This window comes from Bufo gargarizans, chromosome 5, assembly GCF_014858855.1.
Source record: "Bufo gargarizans isolate SCDJY-AF-19 chromosome 5, ASM1485885v1, whole genome shotgun sequence".
NCBI classification, from domain to species: domain Eukaryota; kingdom Metazoa; phylum Chordata; class Amphibia; order Anura; family Bufonidae; genus Bufo; species Bufo gargarizans.
The window spans coordinates 355,298,510-355,318,321 of NC_058084.1; the positions used below are offsets into that span (position 1 = coordinate 355,298,510).

The 19,812-nt window shown below is 41.9% G+C and overlaps 1 protein-coding gene across 2 annotated transcripts in view; it reads right to left on the reverse strand.

Moving 5' to 3' along the window:
• LOC122938777 (Y+L amino acid transporter 2-like) overlaps positions 1-13,416 on the reverse strand; it is a 67,644-nt gene extending 54,228 nt beyond the window's left edge. Inside the window, exons 1-4 of one of the 2 annotated variants that reach the window (XM_044294540.1) lie at positions 13,313-13,416; positions 12,688-13,211; positions 11,230-11,355; positions 7,726-7,870 (exon numbers count right to left, since the gene is read on the reverse strand). In XM_044294540.1, coding sequence (XP_044150475.1) covers positions 7,726-7,870; positions 11,230-11,355; positions 12,688-13,138 — 722 coding nt within the window. In that variant the 5' untranslated portion in view covers positions 13,139-13,211; positions 13,313-13,416. Of the gene's footprint in view, positions 1-7,725; positions 7,871-11,229; positions 11,356-12,687; positions 13,229-13,312 lie in introns of both variants that reach the window. The other variant, XM_044294541.1, reaches the window with a different exon arrangement.
• Positions 13,417-19,812: the final 6,396 nt, after the last annotated feature.

The following is a 19,812-nucleotide window of genomic DNA, read 5'->3' on the forward strand; positions in this document are numbered from 1 at the left end:
TCAGAGACAAAATTGTAGACCTACACAAGGCTGGAATGGGCTACAAAACCATTAGCAAGAAGCTGGGAGAGAAGGTGACAACTGTTGGTGCGATTGTTCGAAAATGGAAGGAGCACAAAATGACCATCAATCGACCTCGCTCTGGGGCTCCACGCAAGATCTCACCTCGTGGGGTGTCAATGGTTCTGAGAAAGGTGAAAAAGCATCCTAGAACTACACGGGAGGAGTTAGTTAATGACCTCAAATTAGCAGGGACCACAGTCACCAAGAAAACCATTGGAAACACATTACACCGCTCAGGAAGGCACATGTGCAGGCCCGTCTGAAGTTTGCCAATGAACACCTGAATGATTCAGAGAGTGACTGGGAGAAGGTGCTGTGGTCTGATGAGACCAAAATAGAGCTCTTTGGCATTAACTCAACTCGCTGTGTTTGGAGGAAGAAAAATGCTGCCTATGACCCCCAAAACACCGTCCCCACCGTCAAGCATGGGGGTGGAAACATTTTGCTTTGGGGGTGTTTTTCTGCTAAGGGCACAGGACAACTTATTCGCATAAACGGGAAAATGGACGGAGCCATGTATCGTGAAATCCTGAGCGACAACCTCCTTCCCTCTGCCAGGAAACTGAAAATGGGTCGTGGATGGGTGTTCCAGCACGACAATGACCCAAAACATACAGCAAAGGCAACAAAGGAGTGGCTCAAGAAGAAGCACATTAAGGTCATGGAGTGGCCTAGTCAGTCTCCGGACCTTAATCCAATCGAAAACCTATGGAGGGAGCTCAAGCTCAGAGTTGCACAGAGACAGCCTCGAAACCTTAGGGATTTAGAGATGATCTGCAAAGAGGAGTGGACCAACATTCCTCCTAAAATGTGCGCAAACTTGGTCATCAATTACAAGAAACGTTTGACCTCTGTGCTTGCAAACAAGGGTTTTTCCACCAAGTATTAAGTCTTTTTTTGTTAGAGGGTTCAAATACTTATTTCACTCAATGAAATGCAAATCAGTTGCTATCTTTTATTTAAAGTTATTTTTTCGATTTTCCTTTTGATGTGCTATCTGCCACTGTTACAATAAACCTACCATTGAAATGATACTGTTCTGAGACTTTTCATTTCTTTGTCATTGGACAAACTTACAAAATCAGTGAGGGGTCAAATAATTATTTCCTCCACTGTATATGGCAAATGGATCATCTAAAGCTAGATATTGCATTCCATCCCGGCCCTCGTATTTGAGATCTGTCTGTCTAGCAACCATCTAAGCTATGACCAAGACCTATGATTATGATGATATATTCACTGTTGCATCCATGGAAAGTGGTGCTTTTAATATATAACACTATAGCTATCAAGATAGCAACACACAGTACTGTGTGGAGATATTATCTATTTTATATTATGTACTATATATTTCTATTGGCCATAGTCTGGTAATCTACGGACAGCACAAGGCAGCTGGTGCAATCAAACTAGCTGCATGGAGATGCGGAGGATATGAGAAAAGCTCATTGCAAATAGAAGCTCAGACTGTGAGCGGATTGCGGCAAAAGCAGAGAGAGACTTGCGATCTGCGTCCGGTCCTGTACAACAGCCAAAGCGGACTATACAGACCCGACACACAACAGTAAGGCAGTTTCACAATCTGCGCCTAAGAGGTAAGCCTGCCTTGTACCCACGCTATAGACCGGACACTACCACCAAGCGTCAGTACTATTTCACCGCATGATATCTCAACTAGTAGTAAATATTTGACATTGGAGTTTTCTGCTAGATAATTGCGGACAGCTCGCAGCACTGAATTTAATTAACTGAGACCGCAACATTGTAGTGAATAGCTACACTCTCAGGAAAGCGGCCACAGTTGCAATGTCATCCGGTTATTGACATTGCAGAGCCCCCGCTGAATACGGGCAACATAATAACTATAATAGTGACTGCAGGGCCGGTGCAAGGATTTTTGCCAACACAAGCGAAGCTACATTTTGGCGCCCCACTCGCAGCTCACCTGGTCTGACCCACCTCAGGTCAGACCAGCAATCAGACCCCCAATGTTAATCAGACCTCAGATCAGACCCCCATGTAAGCCATCATGCTGCCATTTCAGCCATCAGCCCCCCATGTAAGCCATCATACCCCCATGTCAGCCATCATGCCCCCATGTCACATTTCTCCCCCTCCATGTCAAAAAATCACCCCCCTATGTCACATCAGCCCTCCATGTCACATCAGCCCTCCATGTCACATTTCTCCCCCTCCATGTCACATCAGCCCCCCATGTCACATTTCTCCCACTCCATGTCACATTTTTCCGCCCTCCCCCAGGGTGCGCCCTAAGGCAGCCGCTTGGTCTGCCTTATGGTAGCACCGGCCCTGAGTGACTGAACACTATATTATTTCAAGCACAGTTACACAATTTAATTTACCTTAAAGGATTTCTATACACGTTGATTAACTATCTACACAGATGGATGTGGATTGATCAAAAGTGATTCTATTTATGGATTTTTCTTTGGATTTTTTTGATTTTTATTCACTTTTTGTTTTGCTTTGTTCCACTATCGACACATCGATATTAATAGGACTATTTTTTTTATTACTAGCACCTGGAGACCATTTGTATTTTGATTCATTGGTAGGAGGTATATTGACTTTATATGTTCAGTCAACTATACAGGTCCTTCTAAAAAAATTAGCATATTGTGATAAAGTTCATTATTTTCTGTAATGTACTGATAAACATTAGACTTTCATATATTTTAGATTAATTACACACCAACTGAAGTAGTTCAAGCCTTTTATTGTTTTAATATTGATGATTTTGGCATACAGCTCATGAAAACCCCAAATTCCTATCTCAAAAAATTAGCATATCATGAAAAGGTTCTCTAAACGAGCTATTAACCTAATCATCTAAATCAACTAATTAACTTTAAACATCTGCAAAAGATTCCTGAGGCTTTTAAAAAATCTCAGCCTGGTTCATTACTCAAAACCGCAATCATGGGTAAGACTGCCGACCTGACTGCTGTCCAGAAGGCCATCATTGACACCCTCAAGCAAGAGGGTAAGACACAGAAAGAAATTTCTGAACGAATAGGCTGTTCCCAGAGTGCTGTATCAAGGCACCTCAGTGCGAAGTCTGTGGGAAGGAAAAAGTGTGGCAGAAAACGCTGCACAACGAGAAGAGGTGACCGGACCCTGAGGAAGATTGTGGAGAAGGACCGATTCCAGACCTTGGGGGACCTGCAGAAGCAGTGGACTGAGTCTGGAGTAGAAACATCCAGAGCCACCGTGTACAGGCGTGTGCAGGAAATGGGCTACAGGTGCCGCATTCCCCAGGTCAAGCCACTTTTGAACCAGAAACAGCGGCAGAAGCGCCTGACCTGGGCTATAGAGAAGCAGCACTGGACTGTTGCTCAGTGGTCCAAAGTACTTTTTTCGGATGAAAGCAAATTTTGCATGTCATTCGGAAATCAAGGTGCCAGAGTCTGGAGAAAGACTGGGCAGAGGGAAATGCCAAAATGCCTGAAGTCCAGTGTCAAGTACCCACAGTCAGTGATGGTCTGGGGTGCCATGTCAGCTGCTGGTGTTGGTCCACTGTGTTTTATCAAGGGCAGGGTCAATGCAGCTAGCTATCAGGAGATTTTGGAGCACTTCATGCTTCCATCTGCTGAAAAGCTTTATGGAGATGAAGATTTCATTTTTCAGCACGACCTGGCACCTGCTCACAGTGCCAAAACCACTGGTAAATGGTTTACTGACCATGGTATTACTGTGCTCAATTGGCCTGCCAACTCTCCTGACCTGAACCCCATAGAGAATCTGAGGAATATTGGGAAGAGAAAGTTGAGAGACGCAAGACCCAACACTCTGGAAGAGCTTAAGGCCGCTATCGAAGCATCCTGGGCCTCCATAACACCTCAGCAGTGCCACAGGCTGATTGCCTCCATGCCACGCCGCATTGAAGCAGTCATTTCTGCAAAAGGATTCCCGACCAAGTATTGAGTGCATAACTGAACATAATTATTTGAAGGTTGACTTTTTTTGTATTAAAAACACTTTTCTTTTATTGGTCGGATGAAATATGCTAATTTTTTTAGATAGGAAATTTGGGTTTTCATGAGCTGTATGCCAAAATCATCAATATTAAAACAATAAGAGGCTTGAACTACTTCAGTTGTGTGTAATGAATCTAAAATATATGAAAGTCTAATGTTTATCAGTACATTACAGAAAATAATGAACTTTATCACAATATGCTAATTTTTTTAGAAGGACCTGTATATCACAGCGGGAGTATATGTATAGATTGGCTAGATCTGACCAGATCCTTTAGTATTAGTCCTATCCAACCTGCAATCTAGTGTGCATTTTCAGCGGCTATCATTAGTTTGTATTTATTATTTTATCATGTAGCGTCTACAGGCCTGTATTTTACAGTTATTGGAGGTATTAATCAGACTGTTCTTATTATATCCATATGCATACTTATATGCATCTGGAATTTATCATATGCTATTGATTTTATTTTATTTATGAATAAGGAGTGTGATTATACTATCTATGTGCTCCGGATATTAGAGTGCCCATCTATTCCTTGTTACTGAAGATCAATCTGTCCCTGATTGTTTTTTTGGAGAGAAGTGGCTTCTTTGCTGCCCTTTATGACACCAGGCCATCTTCCAAAAGTCTTCGTCTAACTGTGCATGCAGATGCGCTCACACCTGCCTGCTGCCATTCCTGAGCAAGCTCTGCACTGGTGGCACTCCGATCCCGCAGCTGAATCCTCTTTAGGAGACGATCCTGGCGCTTGCTGGACTTTCTTGGATGCCCTGAAGCCTTCTTAACAAGAATTGAACCTCTTTCCTTGAAGTTCTTGATGATCCTATAAATTGTTGATTGAGGTGCAATCTTAGTAGCCACAATATCCTTGCCTGTGAAGCCATTTTTATGCAACGCAATGATGGCTACATGCGTTACTTTGCTGGTCACCATGGTTAACAATGGAAGAACAATGATTTCAAGAATCACCCTCCTTTTAACAGGTCAAGTCTGCCATTTTAACCCAATAGGCCTGACATAATGATCTCCAGCATTGTGCTGGTCAACATTCTCACCTGAGTTAACAAGACGATTACTGAAATGATCTCAGCAGGTCCTTTAATGACAGCAATGAAATGCAGTGGAAAGGTTTTTTGGGGATTAAGTTAATTTCCATGGCAAAGAAGGACTATGCAATTCATCTGATCACTCTTCATAACATTCTGGAGTATATGCAAATTGCTATTATAAAAACCCAAGCAGCAACTTTTCCAATTTCCAATATTTATGTAATTCTCAAAACTTTTGGCCACGACTGTAGATGTTCTCTTTCCTCATCTTTTCCCTTCAGACCTTCAGACCAGACCACCATTTTCAGCCATTTCTCGTCTCTGCAGTCTGACAAAAAAGATCTTAGTTTACTACTTTTCCATCATCCTACCCTCTTCTGGAAAAATCATCCTACCACCCCCAATACGGTGCCACTGGGCTCCCTAATATTATACTGCAGAAAAAGATAAACCCCCTGATAATACTAGTACCATACAGATAGTGCCCTTCAATAATTATTGCCACGCAGTGTCCTAAAATAGTGCCCCTGACACTAACAGTGTAAACATAACATCCCCCAAAAATAATTGTGGTAAGCTGATACTGTGCCAAGGTGCCTCCACAGTAATAGTGCTCTCAAAAGTCTCACTAATAGGAATAATTCTCTGCTAGAGCAAACATGGCAGTAACCGTGCTCCTACAGTGCCCCTAACATGTCCCCACTGTGCCCCAAAAGTAATAATGCCCCATAGTGCCCATACTAGTAATCATGTTCCCCATAGACCCCCAGTAGTAATAAAGCCCACCATAATGCCCCCAGTAGTAATAATTCTCCTTATAATGTGACACTACAAAAAATGCCCCCTTATAATGTGTGCCAGTGCAAAAATACCCCCTTTTAATGCCCCCAGTTGAGCAAATGTCCCCATAGGGCCCCCATAATGTACCAGTCTAAAATTCCCCCATATTGTGCCCCAGTGGATGCCCTCAGTGTCCCCCATAATTTGCAAGTATAATTTGCCCCCTGTAGATGACCCCATAGTACTCCTCTCCCCCCTTGCCCATAGTTCCCACCATAATGTGTCCCAGTATGAAATGCCCCTATACAGAGCCCCTCAAATAAAATACCCCTTCTTTGTGGTCTCAGTAGATGCCCACATAGTGCCACCCAATAGTGTGCCAGTAAAAAGTGCCCCCATAGATTCCCCCCAATAATCTGCCAGTAAGAAGTGCCCCCATAGATGCACCCCAATAATGTGCCAGTAAGATGTGCCCCCATTGATGCCCCCCAATCATGTGCCAGTAAGAAGTGCCCCCATAGATGCCCCCCCAATCATATGCCTGTAAGAAGTGCCCCCACAGCGCTTCTCTTCTGTATTGTACCATATACAAAAAAAACAAACATATACTTACTTCCAACAGGCTGGCAGCGATGTGATGCAGGCCTCTTCCGGCCTGTGTCCCGCGCCGTACGGCTGGTGCCGTACACCCTATCAGAGGAACCCTGCCCCGTCGCAGCACATCCATTTGTATCATCGTGAGGTCGGCGATATAGATGACTATGGAGATAATCACTTCCACAATAGAAGCATTCATCTCCCTGTGCCCTGCCGCCCCCACTTGTCACCAGGACCTATATATAAAGTATATGTGTGTCTGTGTCACGTAGTGATATGGGAGGGAACACCACACCGACAAAACAGAAGGGAAGGGAAAATAAACTAGGCCTCAAAGCTAGTGAAAGGGAAACGGACACCACCTATCGAAACCCTAATCCTAGCCCTGACTCCTATCCGTATGAACGGACCCTGAGGGTAGGAATATCCATACACTGGAACCTGAGACCCTGGAAACCCTGAATTTCCCTGGAGTAGTGTCTGGGCTTGAGACGACCTGTTCCTTCCAATATGAAAGAACAAGCGTCTCCCTGAGGCCTAGTAACAAAAGACAGAGGGGAAGGAACAAAATGTAAAAGGGAAGTAACACTTCACTTCTCAAGTAAATGGACGAGCAGGAACTCAGAAGAGGACCATACACCAGCACTTCCAATACCAAACTGAAGCTATAAACCGCATAGCATGATGGGTAAAGCCAGACTAAATAGGGGAGTTGGAATGACCACTTGACCACACCTCTTGTCTCAGGTGTAGTTATTACCAGCAACCACACTGAAACCAGTGAAACCAAAGAAGCTGTCAGATCACATCATGTGCAGCCAGTCTCTTAGATCTTCTGACACCTGTCACGTTAGAGACCGTGACAGTATGTTAACATAATAAGGACACATTCACATCAGGAGCAGAAAAATGAAAATAACAGAAGTGCCAGATCTGATACAAACCTGAAACGAACAGAGCTAAACAGACCCAATTTCTATAATGGGGTCCATTTGATTTCCATTTGGGTGCATGCTTTTTAAGCGCAATAAAAGCTCTGCATGAAGGACTTTTTTGTCCACTCGATTAGCGGAATCTAATATGTTGGTCCCAAACTAAGCCTCCAAGGCCAATGTGAACAAGCTCTAAGACCTCTTCCCTTGCAGCTCTAGTAATTGTTATATGCAAATACAGTATACACTATGTAAAACATTTAATAAGTTAATATATTCACATATAAGATGCTAGTAAATACCTCTTTGGATTTTTCATTTCTTCTGTTACATAATTGATACAATCCCAGCCAGAAAAAGAATACAAAGCTGAGTAGAAGGCCATAGTTAATGACCCTATATTGACTTTAGAGCCTTCAAATGATCTTTCCAAATTATAGGTGTTACCTGGAATAACAAAATCATTTTTGTTTCATTAAAGGGGCTTTATACTGATGACCTATCGTGGGAGTGTCACTCCCAGCATCCCTACCGATCAGCTGTTTGAAGAAGCCACGGTGCTCCAGTGATTGCCATGGCCTCCTTGCAGAAAACCCTAGGCCGGTGATGTCACGTTCCTTGGTAACGTGCCCTAGGGACAGCTAATTCTCATTCAAGTAAGCTGCAAGGAGGCTTTAGTGCACACTAAGAAGCCATAGCTTCTTGAAACAGCTGATTGGCAGGTGTGTCAGGAATAGAACCCCTGCCCATTGGCGCACACTAAGAAGCGACAGCTTCTAGAAACAGCTGATTGGCAGGTGTGTCAGGAATAGAACCCCTGCTTATTGGATAGTGACGACCTATGAGGATAGGTCATCAGTATAAAAGACTGTTTTTTATAAATGAGTAACATATGTAATTTCATAAAAAACTATTTTACAAATCTTATAAGAGGAAAGTAACATATTCCTTGCATATAAGCATGATGTAGAGCCCATTCCCTAAATGCAGGCTCTCTATATACATATGTTCAGAAACCTCATTTGTAGAAAAGGTCTCCACAGAGCAGTAATGGTCAACCCAACATATAGTAGGGACCTCAAATGCAACCTTTGATTTCATAAAAGGGCAAATCATAACATTCAGCCTGTGTCGTGTTTAAGAGGCATATAATTCACATAGTGAAAACATGAGCAAAGTAAACTTTGTGTATGATTAGTGGCACCCAGAGGTGCATTAGGACCTCATAGAAGTCTTAGAGTGCTGTATTATGGTTCCATACAACAAAATTAGCATTTCTGAGGCCTATAGTACATACAGTACAGACCAAAAGTTTGGACACACCTTCTCATTCAAAGAGTTTTCTTTATTTTCATGACTGAAAATTGTAGATTCACACTGAAGGCATCAAACTATGAATTAACACATGTGGAATTATATACTTATCAAAAAAGTATGAAACAACTGAAAATATGTAATATTCTAGGTTCTTCAAAGTAGCCACCTTTTGCTTTGATTACTGCTTTGCACACTCTTGGCATTCTCTTGATGAGCTTCAAGAGGTAGTCACCTGAAATGGTCTTCCAACAGTCTTGAAGGAGTTCTCAGAGATGCTTAGCACTTGTTGGCCCTTTTGCCTTCACTCTGTGGTCCAGCTCACCCCAAACCATATCGATTGGGTTCAGGTCCGGTGACTGTGGAGGCCAGGTCATCTGGCGCAGCACCCCATCACTCTCCTTCATGGTCAAATAGCCCTTACACAGCCTGGAGGTGTGTTTGGGGTCATTGTCCTGTTGAAAAATAAATGATAGTCCAACTAAACGCAAACCGGATGGAATAGCATGCCGCTGCAAGATGCTGTGGTAGCCATGCTGGTTCAGTATGCCTTCAATTTTGAATAAATCCCCAACAGTGTTACCAGCAAATCACCCCCACACCATCACACCTCCTCCTCCATGCTTCACGGTGGGAACCAGGCATGTAGAGTCCATCCGTTTACCTTTTCTGCGTCACACAAAGACACGGTGGTTGGAACCAAAGATCTCAATTTTGGACTCCTCAGACCAAAGCACAGATTTCCACTGGTCTAATGTCCATTCCTTGTGTTCTTTAGCCCAAACAAGTCTCTTCTGCTTGTTGCCTGTCCTTAGCAGTGGTTTCCTAGCAGATATTCTACCATGAAGGCCTGATTCACACAGTCTCCTCTTAACAGTTGTTCTAGAGATGTGTCTGCTGTGTGGCATTGACCTGGTCTCTAATCTGAGCTGCTGTTAACCTTCGATTTCTGAGGCTGGTGACTCGGATGAACTTATCCTCCGCAGCAGAGGTGACTCTTGGTCTTCCTTTCCTGGGGCGGTCTGCATGTGAGCCAGTTTCTTTGTAGTGCTTGATGATTTTTGTGACTGCACTTGGGGACACTTTCAAAGTTTTCCCAATTTTTCGGACTGACTGACCTTCATTTCTTAAAGTAATGATGGCCACTAGTTTTTCTTTACTTAGCTGCTTTTTTCTTTCCATAATACAAATTCTAACAGTTTATTCAGTAGAACTATCAGCTGTGTAACCACCTGACTTCTCCACAACGCAACTGATGGTCCCAACCCCATTTATAAGGCAATAAATCTCACTTATTAAACCTGACAGGGCACACCTGTGGTGTGAAAACCATTTCAGGTGACTACCTCTTGAAGCTCATCAAGAGAATAGAATGCCAAGAGTGTGCAAAGCAGTAATCAAAGCAAAAGGTGGCTACTTTGAAGAACCTAGAAACAGACATATTTTCAGTTGTTTCATACTTTTTTGATAAGTATATAATTCCACATGTGTTAATTCATAGTTTTGATGCCTTCAGTGTGAATCTACAATTTTCATAGTCATGAAAATAAAGAAAACTCTTTGAATGAGAAGGTGTGTCCAAACTTTTGGTCTGTATTGTATATGGAACCTAAAATTGCCAGATAGTACAAATACCTGTGCTATACAGTGCTATGATGTACTATGTGATAAAAATAGAATAAACTTAAAGGGATTCTGTCACCAAGTTTTGGGCTATAGAGCTGCGGACATGCACGGCTAGATCGCCGCTAGCATGGCCGCAATATATCTGTCCTATAGGGCTGTGTGGTTTTAATTTCTATAAAAAAGGATTTTATAGATATGTAAATGAGTCTTGTATGTGTCCAAGGGGCTGTACTAACCTTCCTGGAGCCCAGCCGTGCCCAGCCATGCCCCTGCCTGTGAAGGAGCCCAGCACCGCCTATGTACCGCGAATCTCCTTGATTCATCAACTATAGACTGCCGTAATCTCGCGATGCGCGAGCTCGTGCATGCACAGTTCTTTCCCTGAGGCTGATGCCAGCACAGGGAAGGAACACTATACCGGCACTGCGCATCGCGAGATTACAGCAATCTATAGTTGATGAAAGGAGGAGATTCGGAGGACATAGGCGGTGCTGGGCTCCTTCACAGGCGGGCGTGGCTGGGCAAGGCAGGGCTACAGGAAGGTTAGTACAGCCCCTTGGACACATACAACACTCATTTACATATCTATAAAATCCTTTTTTAAAGAAATTAAAACCACACAGCCCTATAGGATAGATATATTGCGGACATGCTAGCGGCGATCTAGCCGTGCATGTCCGCAGCTCTATAGCCTAAAACTTGGTGACAGAATCCTTTTTTTTTTTTTTTTTTTTACTATTTCACATGTAAATCTATACTGGTATAGTGTAGGTGGGGTTTCTTTAAAAAAAATATTTTACAAAGCTGTTACTTGGAACACAGTTTGCTTACATTTAGCACACATTGTGCTTGCCATTATCACTTACCCTGACATAATCTGACAATTCCTGCAACAATGATGATGACCAAAGCTAAGACCTTGGCAAAAGTTGCCATCACTTGGAGGGTGGCTCCCCATTTGACTTTTGCACAATTCACAGCTGTTAAAAATACTACAAAAAAAAAACTGATTATTAGATCATATGTAATATTCCATGCCAAAAAAGAGCACATCTGAAAGTGACACTCCCTTATTTCACCTTTACTTTTAACCTGCTATAAAACCATATGTTTTAGGCCTTATACATATTTCTGTGTCTGACAATGTTTTGTGAAGAAATGGTCATCGTTTCGTCTGTGATCATCTTCATGAAGAATTTGTGTGTCTGTTGTAGGCCTTCTGTGTGTCATCCATTTTGCACGTGCACTACTAGGCTCTAAAATGGGATTTCCCAACTGTCTTCTAACCATGGTCCATGAAATAGGGACCAATCACAAATGGCATTCATTTTCTGTCCATGGTTTTCACTGGACCCATAGACTTCTAGGGGCATGTTTGGCCGGCACCCTAGAACAAACTGGTACATTTCTCCTTCGTTTTTTCACTGACCCGTAGTCAGTGGAAACACAAGGATGTGTGAATTATCATGTTCAAAAGTCAATAGTTCTGTGGAGAACATGGACAGCAGACCTCTGTGAGTTACTGACATGTGAATAAGACCATTCCTTATAGAGCAATGGCAAGATCAATAGCAAGGAAGGAAGGGACATGTTGCCTGCACAAGTCACTTCTATGTAGTAAAATACCTGGAAAGAGATGACCCCTTTATTTATGTATTTTTGAAAATTGCACAGCTGTGACTAGCATTGTTATGGGACACTGTAGCTTTCATTTTTATGGGGTTTATCTGGCCTTCTCGGCTATGAAGACATTATGGAGTATGCTTATCTTGATAAATCCGACACCAGTCTTCATCTCCTAAGTGCTGGAGGGAGATGCACCTAATTTATTAAGAAGAGGATGCCTCCTAATAAATTAAGTGGATCTTTGGACCTCTGTGTCCCAGAAACTCTAATCTACACCACCTACTGATTGGTATACACTTGAATTATAACTTATGACAGTTTCTGCTGAACCCTGCCCCCTTTTATCATCACTTTAGAAAAGTGGCAAGAAGTACAAAAGGTCTCACATTATGGCAAAGTTTGCAACTTTTTAACTATTGCTATCACTTTTATTACTGTGGCTGTAATTGCGAGAGTACTCATTAGAAGTAGCAAGAAGAATGAATGTATTTATTTCTTATTACAAAGTAAAAAGTTGGAAGTCACTACTACTTGTATATATCTACCATCTAACTAAACATAAACAAGGAACTAAATTTTAATTTGTGGCCAAATATTGTTTGAATTGACCTAACCATCAAGCTGCTGATAAAAGCCCCAAAGACTACGTACAGTTAACAAAAATGTACTAAGAGTAGTAATGTCTTTTAAATACTCACCAACACATACTACTGAAAGGAGGAAGACTGCAGACTGGGGTAAAGAACAGGTAGGAAAAAATGGTTCAATCATGTACTGGGCAAATGTCACTGAGAGAATAGCTTGACTAGCCGGATAGATTATCAACATGTTAGTCCACAGGTTTAGGAAGGCCAAAAAGCCACCAAATGACTCCTTTATATAAATGTAGCTTGCACCAGATTTATGGATTGTCGTACCCAACTCTGCATAGCACAGAGCTCCAATCACAGAGAACAGTCCCCCCAGAGTCCAGATGATCAAGGACAAGCCATAGGAGCCACTATACATTAGAACTCCCTTTGGTGAAACAAATATTCCTGCACCAATGGTATTACCGATGACCAAACTAACTCCATGTAGAAGTGAGATTTCTTTCTTTAGTTGAACGGAATTTGTGGAAATATCTTGGGAACTTCCCTTCATTTTCATTCAGTCACTCGTCAAATAATGTGAATATTTCAAACTTCAAGCTTATAATGCACTCCTCCGTTAAAGAACAGGTCTAAAATAAATAATTCACTAATAAAGGTTAATGTGTTATAGATACAGTAATTGTCAATAACAATTACAACACATCCTATGAAATTGTTAATATGAACTTACGGCAGCAAAAGCACAGAAACAGAATTAGATAGAAATAGCGGTGCCTCTGGTTGGTTCAACTGACAGTAAGTTACTATCAAAGTTCAATATGCGGGAAGTGTATGACCTGTAGCCACAGCCCAAGCTCGACCTCGCATCAGGAACCTTTGTCCTGTCCATGTGCTAAATGTTGCAAAATAAATATCTCATGTAACGCCAGTGCGTGCTCGCTTTGTATGCTTTAAAAATGTGTCGAGAGTTAAAATCAGATAGCAGAACATCTCCTTTTTTCTAATGTGTTTTTATTTTCTGATTTTAGATTTTTTTTTCTTTTCTATTCTCTGAACATGATTATGGGGGCTGACATCTTGCCTGAGCTGTTCTTAAAGGGTAAATGTCATGTTTTCATAAATAAAAAAAAATCAATCTTAGCATATGTTACTGCTGCAGCAGCATTATGTATAAAGCAATATTTAGTTTCTTCACTTACCACTGTTTTCCTTGAATTTTTCCCTTAGTTACAGCTGTTTAAACATTTACAATATGAGGACCTTCTCAAGATGGCTCCTCTGCTAGTTCTCTGAGGCCAAAACTGCTTTTTCTCACTTCCCATACACACTTGCTGTAGCCAACAACTCCCTGCCAGCCAATCAGTTTGGATTACTGAGAGACACGCCTCCTCACTCTGAAGCCTAATGCAGGCCTGCAGTGTGAAGGACCGCCCCTCACATTAAGTTGGGAGACAGACAAGCCCTAGTAACAGTCTTTTAAGGGAGCAGTGGAAAGGGACATGAGACATTAATGAAAACTGTTATTATAAGGTAATTACAGATCTTTTGACAATCATTGACAGATATGCCTAGCTCTCATAAACTATCAAATAAAATAAAAAATGACAGTTACCCTTTAACAGCATTTACAAAGCATTAAAACAAATTGCTTTACGGCAGCCCCAGACACAATGAACAGGAGGGGACCTCATTGACTTCTATGGGAGAGTTTTCTAGGCATGCTGTGGGATGTGTGCAGAGGTCATTGTACAAGGAAAGAATAGATAAGATTTGAGAATTAGCTATTGTGAATGGTGGATCCTGTGTTATCTGTACACAGAGATTATATAATTACAGGCAGGATTAAAATGAGTTTACAGCAGTAAAGTGATCTGTACAGATCAAGAAGTGGCACCAATTCCCTTTAAAATGTAGGCAAAAGGTTATGAAAGAGGTACAAAACATACACAGTATATACAATATTATTCTAATCAGGATTAAAAATCAAATTGGTCTCTAGAAAGTTTTCATAAATGAGAATAAATAAATAAAATTGGTACAGGTCATATATTGCTTTGCTACTAGATCCTAGTATATAGACATCTTCTTACATTTCTTGGCCACCACCTGTCCCCCATCTCATTCTCAGTGTCTACTTCTCTGATATTGTTTTAACCCCTTCCCGCCAGTGGCGTAATAATACGGCGCAGCGGGATGTGACTTGCCGCCCAGCGCAGTACCATTAAGGCGTGCTGATCGGGCGGGTGCAGGAGCTGCACCCGCCCGATCATCTGCAGGGGACTGGCTGTTCCCGTTAGCCAGACTCCCGCTGTACGCGTCGGCATCAGTGAAAACATTGATGCCGGCGCATTAACCCTCACTATGCCGCGGTCAGCACTGCGGGGTGTGTGGAGGGAGGGAGCTCCTTCCCCTTCCCCATCGGGTCCCCGCGCTGCCTTAGGCATCGTGGCTACCTTCAGGGACAGCCTGTGATATCTAGCCCTCCCTCCCTACACTGGTAATATACTTACAGCCAATGCATTACAATACAGAAGTATTGTAATGCATTGTAAAGGGGATCAAACCCCCAAAAGTTGTGGGGAAAAAAGTAAAAAAAAAGTTTTACCCAAAAATTAAAAAAAGCATCCTTTTCCCCAAAAAAGCAAAAAAAAAAAAAGGGAAAATATAGGGAAAAAAAGAAAAGTAGACATCTTAGGTATCGTGTCCGTATCGACCAGCTCTATAAAACACCTTCAAAAAATAAAATAAAAACTGTGATAAAACCCCCCATTTTTTTGTCACCTTACATCACTAAAAGTGCAACAGCAAGTGATGAAAAAGGCATATGCCCCCCAAAATAGTTCCAATCTAACCGTCACCTTATCCAGAAAAATATTAGCCCCTACCTAAGACAATCACCCAAAAAATAAAATAAAAATATAGCTCTCAGACTATGGAGACACTAAAACATGATTTTTTTTGTTTCAAGAATGTTTTCATTGTGTTAAATGTAAAAAAAAAAAAAAAAAAAGTTGACATATTAGGTATTGCCACGTCCTATAAAAGTATCACATGATCTAACCTCTCAGGTGAACACCGTAAAAAAATAAATATAAAAACGGTGGGTCAACTTCTGGATCCGGTGCGGGCATGTAGAGACGCTGGGGACTTATGCTCCGCTCCAGCCCCGAACATACCTGCTAGTCCTGTTTCTCCACGGACAGCTGGAGTATCCCCGGTACCTGGGAGACGCTCTGGCAACTGCATGGAGCGTTATACAGGGAGTGCTGAATTATTAGGCAAGTTGTATTTTTGAGAATTAATTTTATTATTGAACAACAACCATGTTCTCAATGAACCCAAAAAACTCATTAATATCAAAGCTGAAAATTTTTGGAAGTAGTTTTTAGTTTGTTTTTAGTTTTAGCTATTTTAGGGGGATATCTGTGTGTGCAGATGACTATTACTGTGCATAATTATTTGGCAACTTAACACAAAACAAATATATACCCATTTCAATTATTTATTTTTACCAGTGAAACCAATATAACATCTCAACATTCACAAATATACATTTCTGACATTCAAAAACAAAACAAAAACAAATCAGTGACCAATATAGCTACCTTTCTTTGCAAGGACACTCAAAAGCCTGTGATCCTTGGATTCTGTCAGTGTTTTGATCTGTTCACCATCAACATTGCGTGCAGCAGCAACCACAGCCTCCCAGACACTGTTCAGAGAGGTGTACTGTTTTCCCTCCTTGTAAATCTCACATTTGATGATGGACCACAGGTTCTCAATGGGGTTCAGATCAGGTGAACAAGGAGGCCATGTCATTAGATTTTCTTCTTTTATACCCTTTCTTGCCAGCCACGCTGTGGAGTACTTGGGCGCGTGTGATGGAGCATTGTCCTGCATGAAAATCATGTTTTTCTTGAAGGATGCAGACTTCTTCCTGTACCACTGCTTGAAGAAGGTGTCTTCCAGAAACTGGCAGTAGGACTGGGAGTTGAGCTTGACTCCATCCTCAACCCGAAAAGGCCCCACAAGCTCATCTTTGATGATACCAGCCCAAACCAGTACTCCACCTCCACCTTGCTGGCGTCTGAGTCGGACTGGAGCTCTCTGCCCTTTACCAATCCAGCCACGGGCCCATCCATCTGGCCCATCAAGACTCACTCATTTCATCAGTCCATAAAACCTTAGAAAAATCAGTCTTGAGATATTTCTTGGCCCAGTCTTGACGTTTCAGCTTGTGTGTCTTGTTCAGTGGTGGTCGTCTTTCAGCCTTTCTTACCTTGGCCATGTCTCTGAGTATTGCACACCTTGTGCTTTTGGGCACTCCAGTGATGTTGCTCTGAAATATGGCCAAACTGGTGGCAAGTGGCATCTTGGCAGCTGCACGCTTGACTTTTCTCAGTTCATGGGCAGTTATTTTGCGCCTTGGTTTTTCCACACGCTTCTTGCGACCCTGTTGACTATTTTGAATGAAACGCTTGATTGTTCGATGATCACGCTTCAGAAGCTTTGCAATTTTAAGAGTGCTGCATCCCTCTGCAAGATATCTCCTATTTTTGACTTTTCTGAGCCTGTCAAGTCCTTCTTTTGACCCATTTTGCCAAAGGAAAGGAAGTTGCCTAATAATTATGCACACCTGATATAGGGTGTTGATGTCATTAGACCACACCCCTTCTCATTACAGAGATGCACATCACCTAATATGCTTAATTGGTAGTAGGCTTTCGAGCCTATACAGCTTGGAGTAAGACAACATGCATAAAGAGGATGATGTGGTCAAAATACTCATTTGCCTAATAATTCTGCACTCCCTGTATGCTGAGAAGTTGGCAGAAATCTACTCCCCAGTTGGCAATAGACATCGTGAGTACGGAAGAGGTCTGTCCCAAGATGTCGCCGCTCCCTCTCTCCCTCCTCACCGCGGCGCAACTTGTCAGAAGAGCAGGAAACCCTGGTCAGTGATACGCAGGTGGATCTCTTTGAAACCTCTGGTAAGGCAATCAACATCAAATTGCTGGCCACTGAAGTGGCAAAACAGTTAGCCCCCGATATTATAGCCTCTCTATCATCTACCCTGCACGCCGCACTTAACAAGCTGCAGGAGGAGGTGGAACTGCAGGATCACAGGGTCTGAGGTAGAGCAACGGGTGGCATGCATGGAGGAGGAAGCTGCGGATACTGCACAAAAAATGCGGTATCTATATCAGTTGGCAGAAAAACGTAATGATCGTGTGGAGGACCTTGAAAGCAGGTCTAGACGCAGTAATCTACGCTAGGTAGGTGTACCAGAATCAGTATCAATGACTGAACTTCGCCATGAATTTGAGGTGGAACTGCCACAGGCTCTGGGTCTCCAGGGTGGAAAAAGAAAGGTGGAAAGAGCCCATAGAGTGGGGCCTTGGAGGGATTAATCGATGTCTACCCGCACTAAAGTGGACCAGAGGCCTAGACAGGCGATTTGTAAATATCTGGACTACTCCGACAAGGCGGACATTCTGCGGGCTTACCGAGCGAAGAGGGATCCATTGATCTTGAAGGGGACTAAGGTCCTTCTCTTCGCTGTATGTCTGATGAAGAAATACAACAAATAATGAAACCGTTCACACTCCCTGAGTGGTACTTAGATGGTCAACTGAGGGGGACGTTGGGCCGTCTGTTACTCCAGTCTTCTAGCTCATCTTAGTTACATGAAAAGATTACTTGATTATGCTAATGTACTTTGGCTGAACTTTATTCTTTAATTTTTTTTTTGCCACCTTACATCACAAAAAGTGTAATACCGAGCGATCAAAAAGTCATACGCACCCTAAAATTGTACCAATCAATGAGACCCTACCTAAGACAATTGCCTAAAAAATAAAAAAACTACGGCTCTCGGAATATGGAGACACTAAAACATGATTTTTTTTTTGTTTCAAAAATGATATTATTGTGTAAAACTTAAATAAATAAAAAAAGTATACATATAATGCACTCCTCCGTTAAAGAACAGGTCTAAAATAAATAATTAACTAATAAAGGTTAATGTGTTATAGATACAGTAATTGTCAATAACAATTACAACACATCCTATGAAATTGTTAATATGAACTTACGGCAGCAAAAGCACAGAAACAGAATTAGATAGAAATAGCGGTGCCTCTGGTTGGTTCAACTGACAGTAAGTTACTATCAAAGTTCAATATGCGGGAAGTGTATGACCTGTAGCCACAGCCCAAGCTCGACCTCGCATCAGGAACCTTTGTCCTGTCCATGTGCTAAATGTTGCAAAATAAATATCTCATGTAACGCCAGTGCGTGCTCGCTTTGTATGCTTTAAAAATGTGTCGAGAGTTAAAATCAGATAGCAGAACATCTCCTTTTTTCTAATGTGTTTTTATTTTCTGATTTTAGATTTTTTTTTCTTTTCTATTCTCTGAACATGATTATGGGGGCTGACATCTTGCCTGAGCTGTTCTTAAAGGGTAAATGTCATGTTTTCATAAATAAAAAAAAATCAATCTTAGCATATGTTACTGCTGCAGCAGCATTATGTATAAAGCAATATTTAGTTTCTTCACTTACCACTGTTTTCCTTGAATTTTTCCCTTAGTTACAGCTGTTTAAACATTTACAATATGAGGACCTTCTCAAGATGGCTCCTCTGCTAGTTCTCTGAGGCCAAAACTGCTTTTCCTCACTTCCCATACACACTTGCTGTAGCCAACAACTCCCTGCCAGCCAATCAGTTTGGATTACTGAGAGACACGCCTCCTCACTCTGAAGCCTAATGCAGGCCTGCAGTGTGAAGGACCGCCCCTCACATTAAGTTGGGAGACAGACAAGCCCTAGTAACAGTCTTTTAAGGGAGCAGTGGAAAGGGACAGGAGACATTAATGAAAACTGTTATTATAAGGTAATTACAGATCTTTTGACAATCATTGACAGATATGCCTAGCTCTAATAAACTATCAAATAAAATAAAAAATGACAGTTACCCTTTAACAGCATTTACAAAGCATTAAAACAAATTGCTTTACGGCAGCCCCAGACACAATGAACAGGAGGGGACCTCATTGACTTCTATGGGAGAGTTTTCTAGGCATGCTGTGGGATGTGTGCAGAGGTCATTGTACAAGGAAAGAATAGATAAGATTTGAGAATTAGCTATTGTGAATGGTGGATCCTGTGTTATCTGTACACAGAGATTATATAATTACAGGCAGGATTAAAATGAGTTTACAGCAGTAA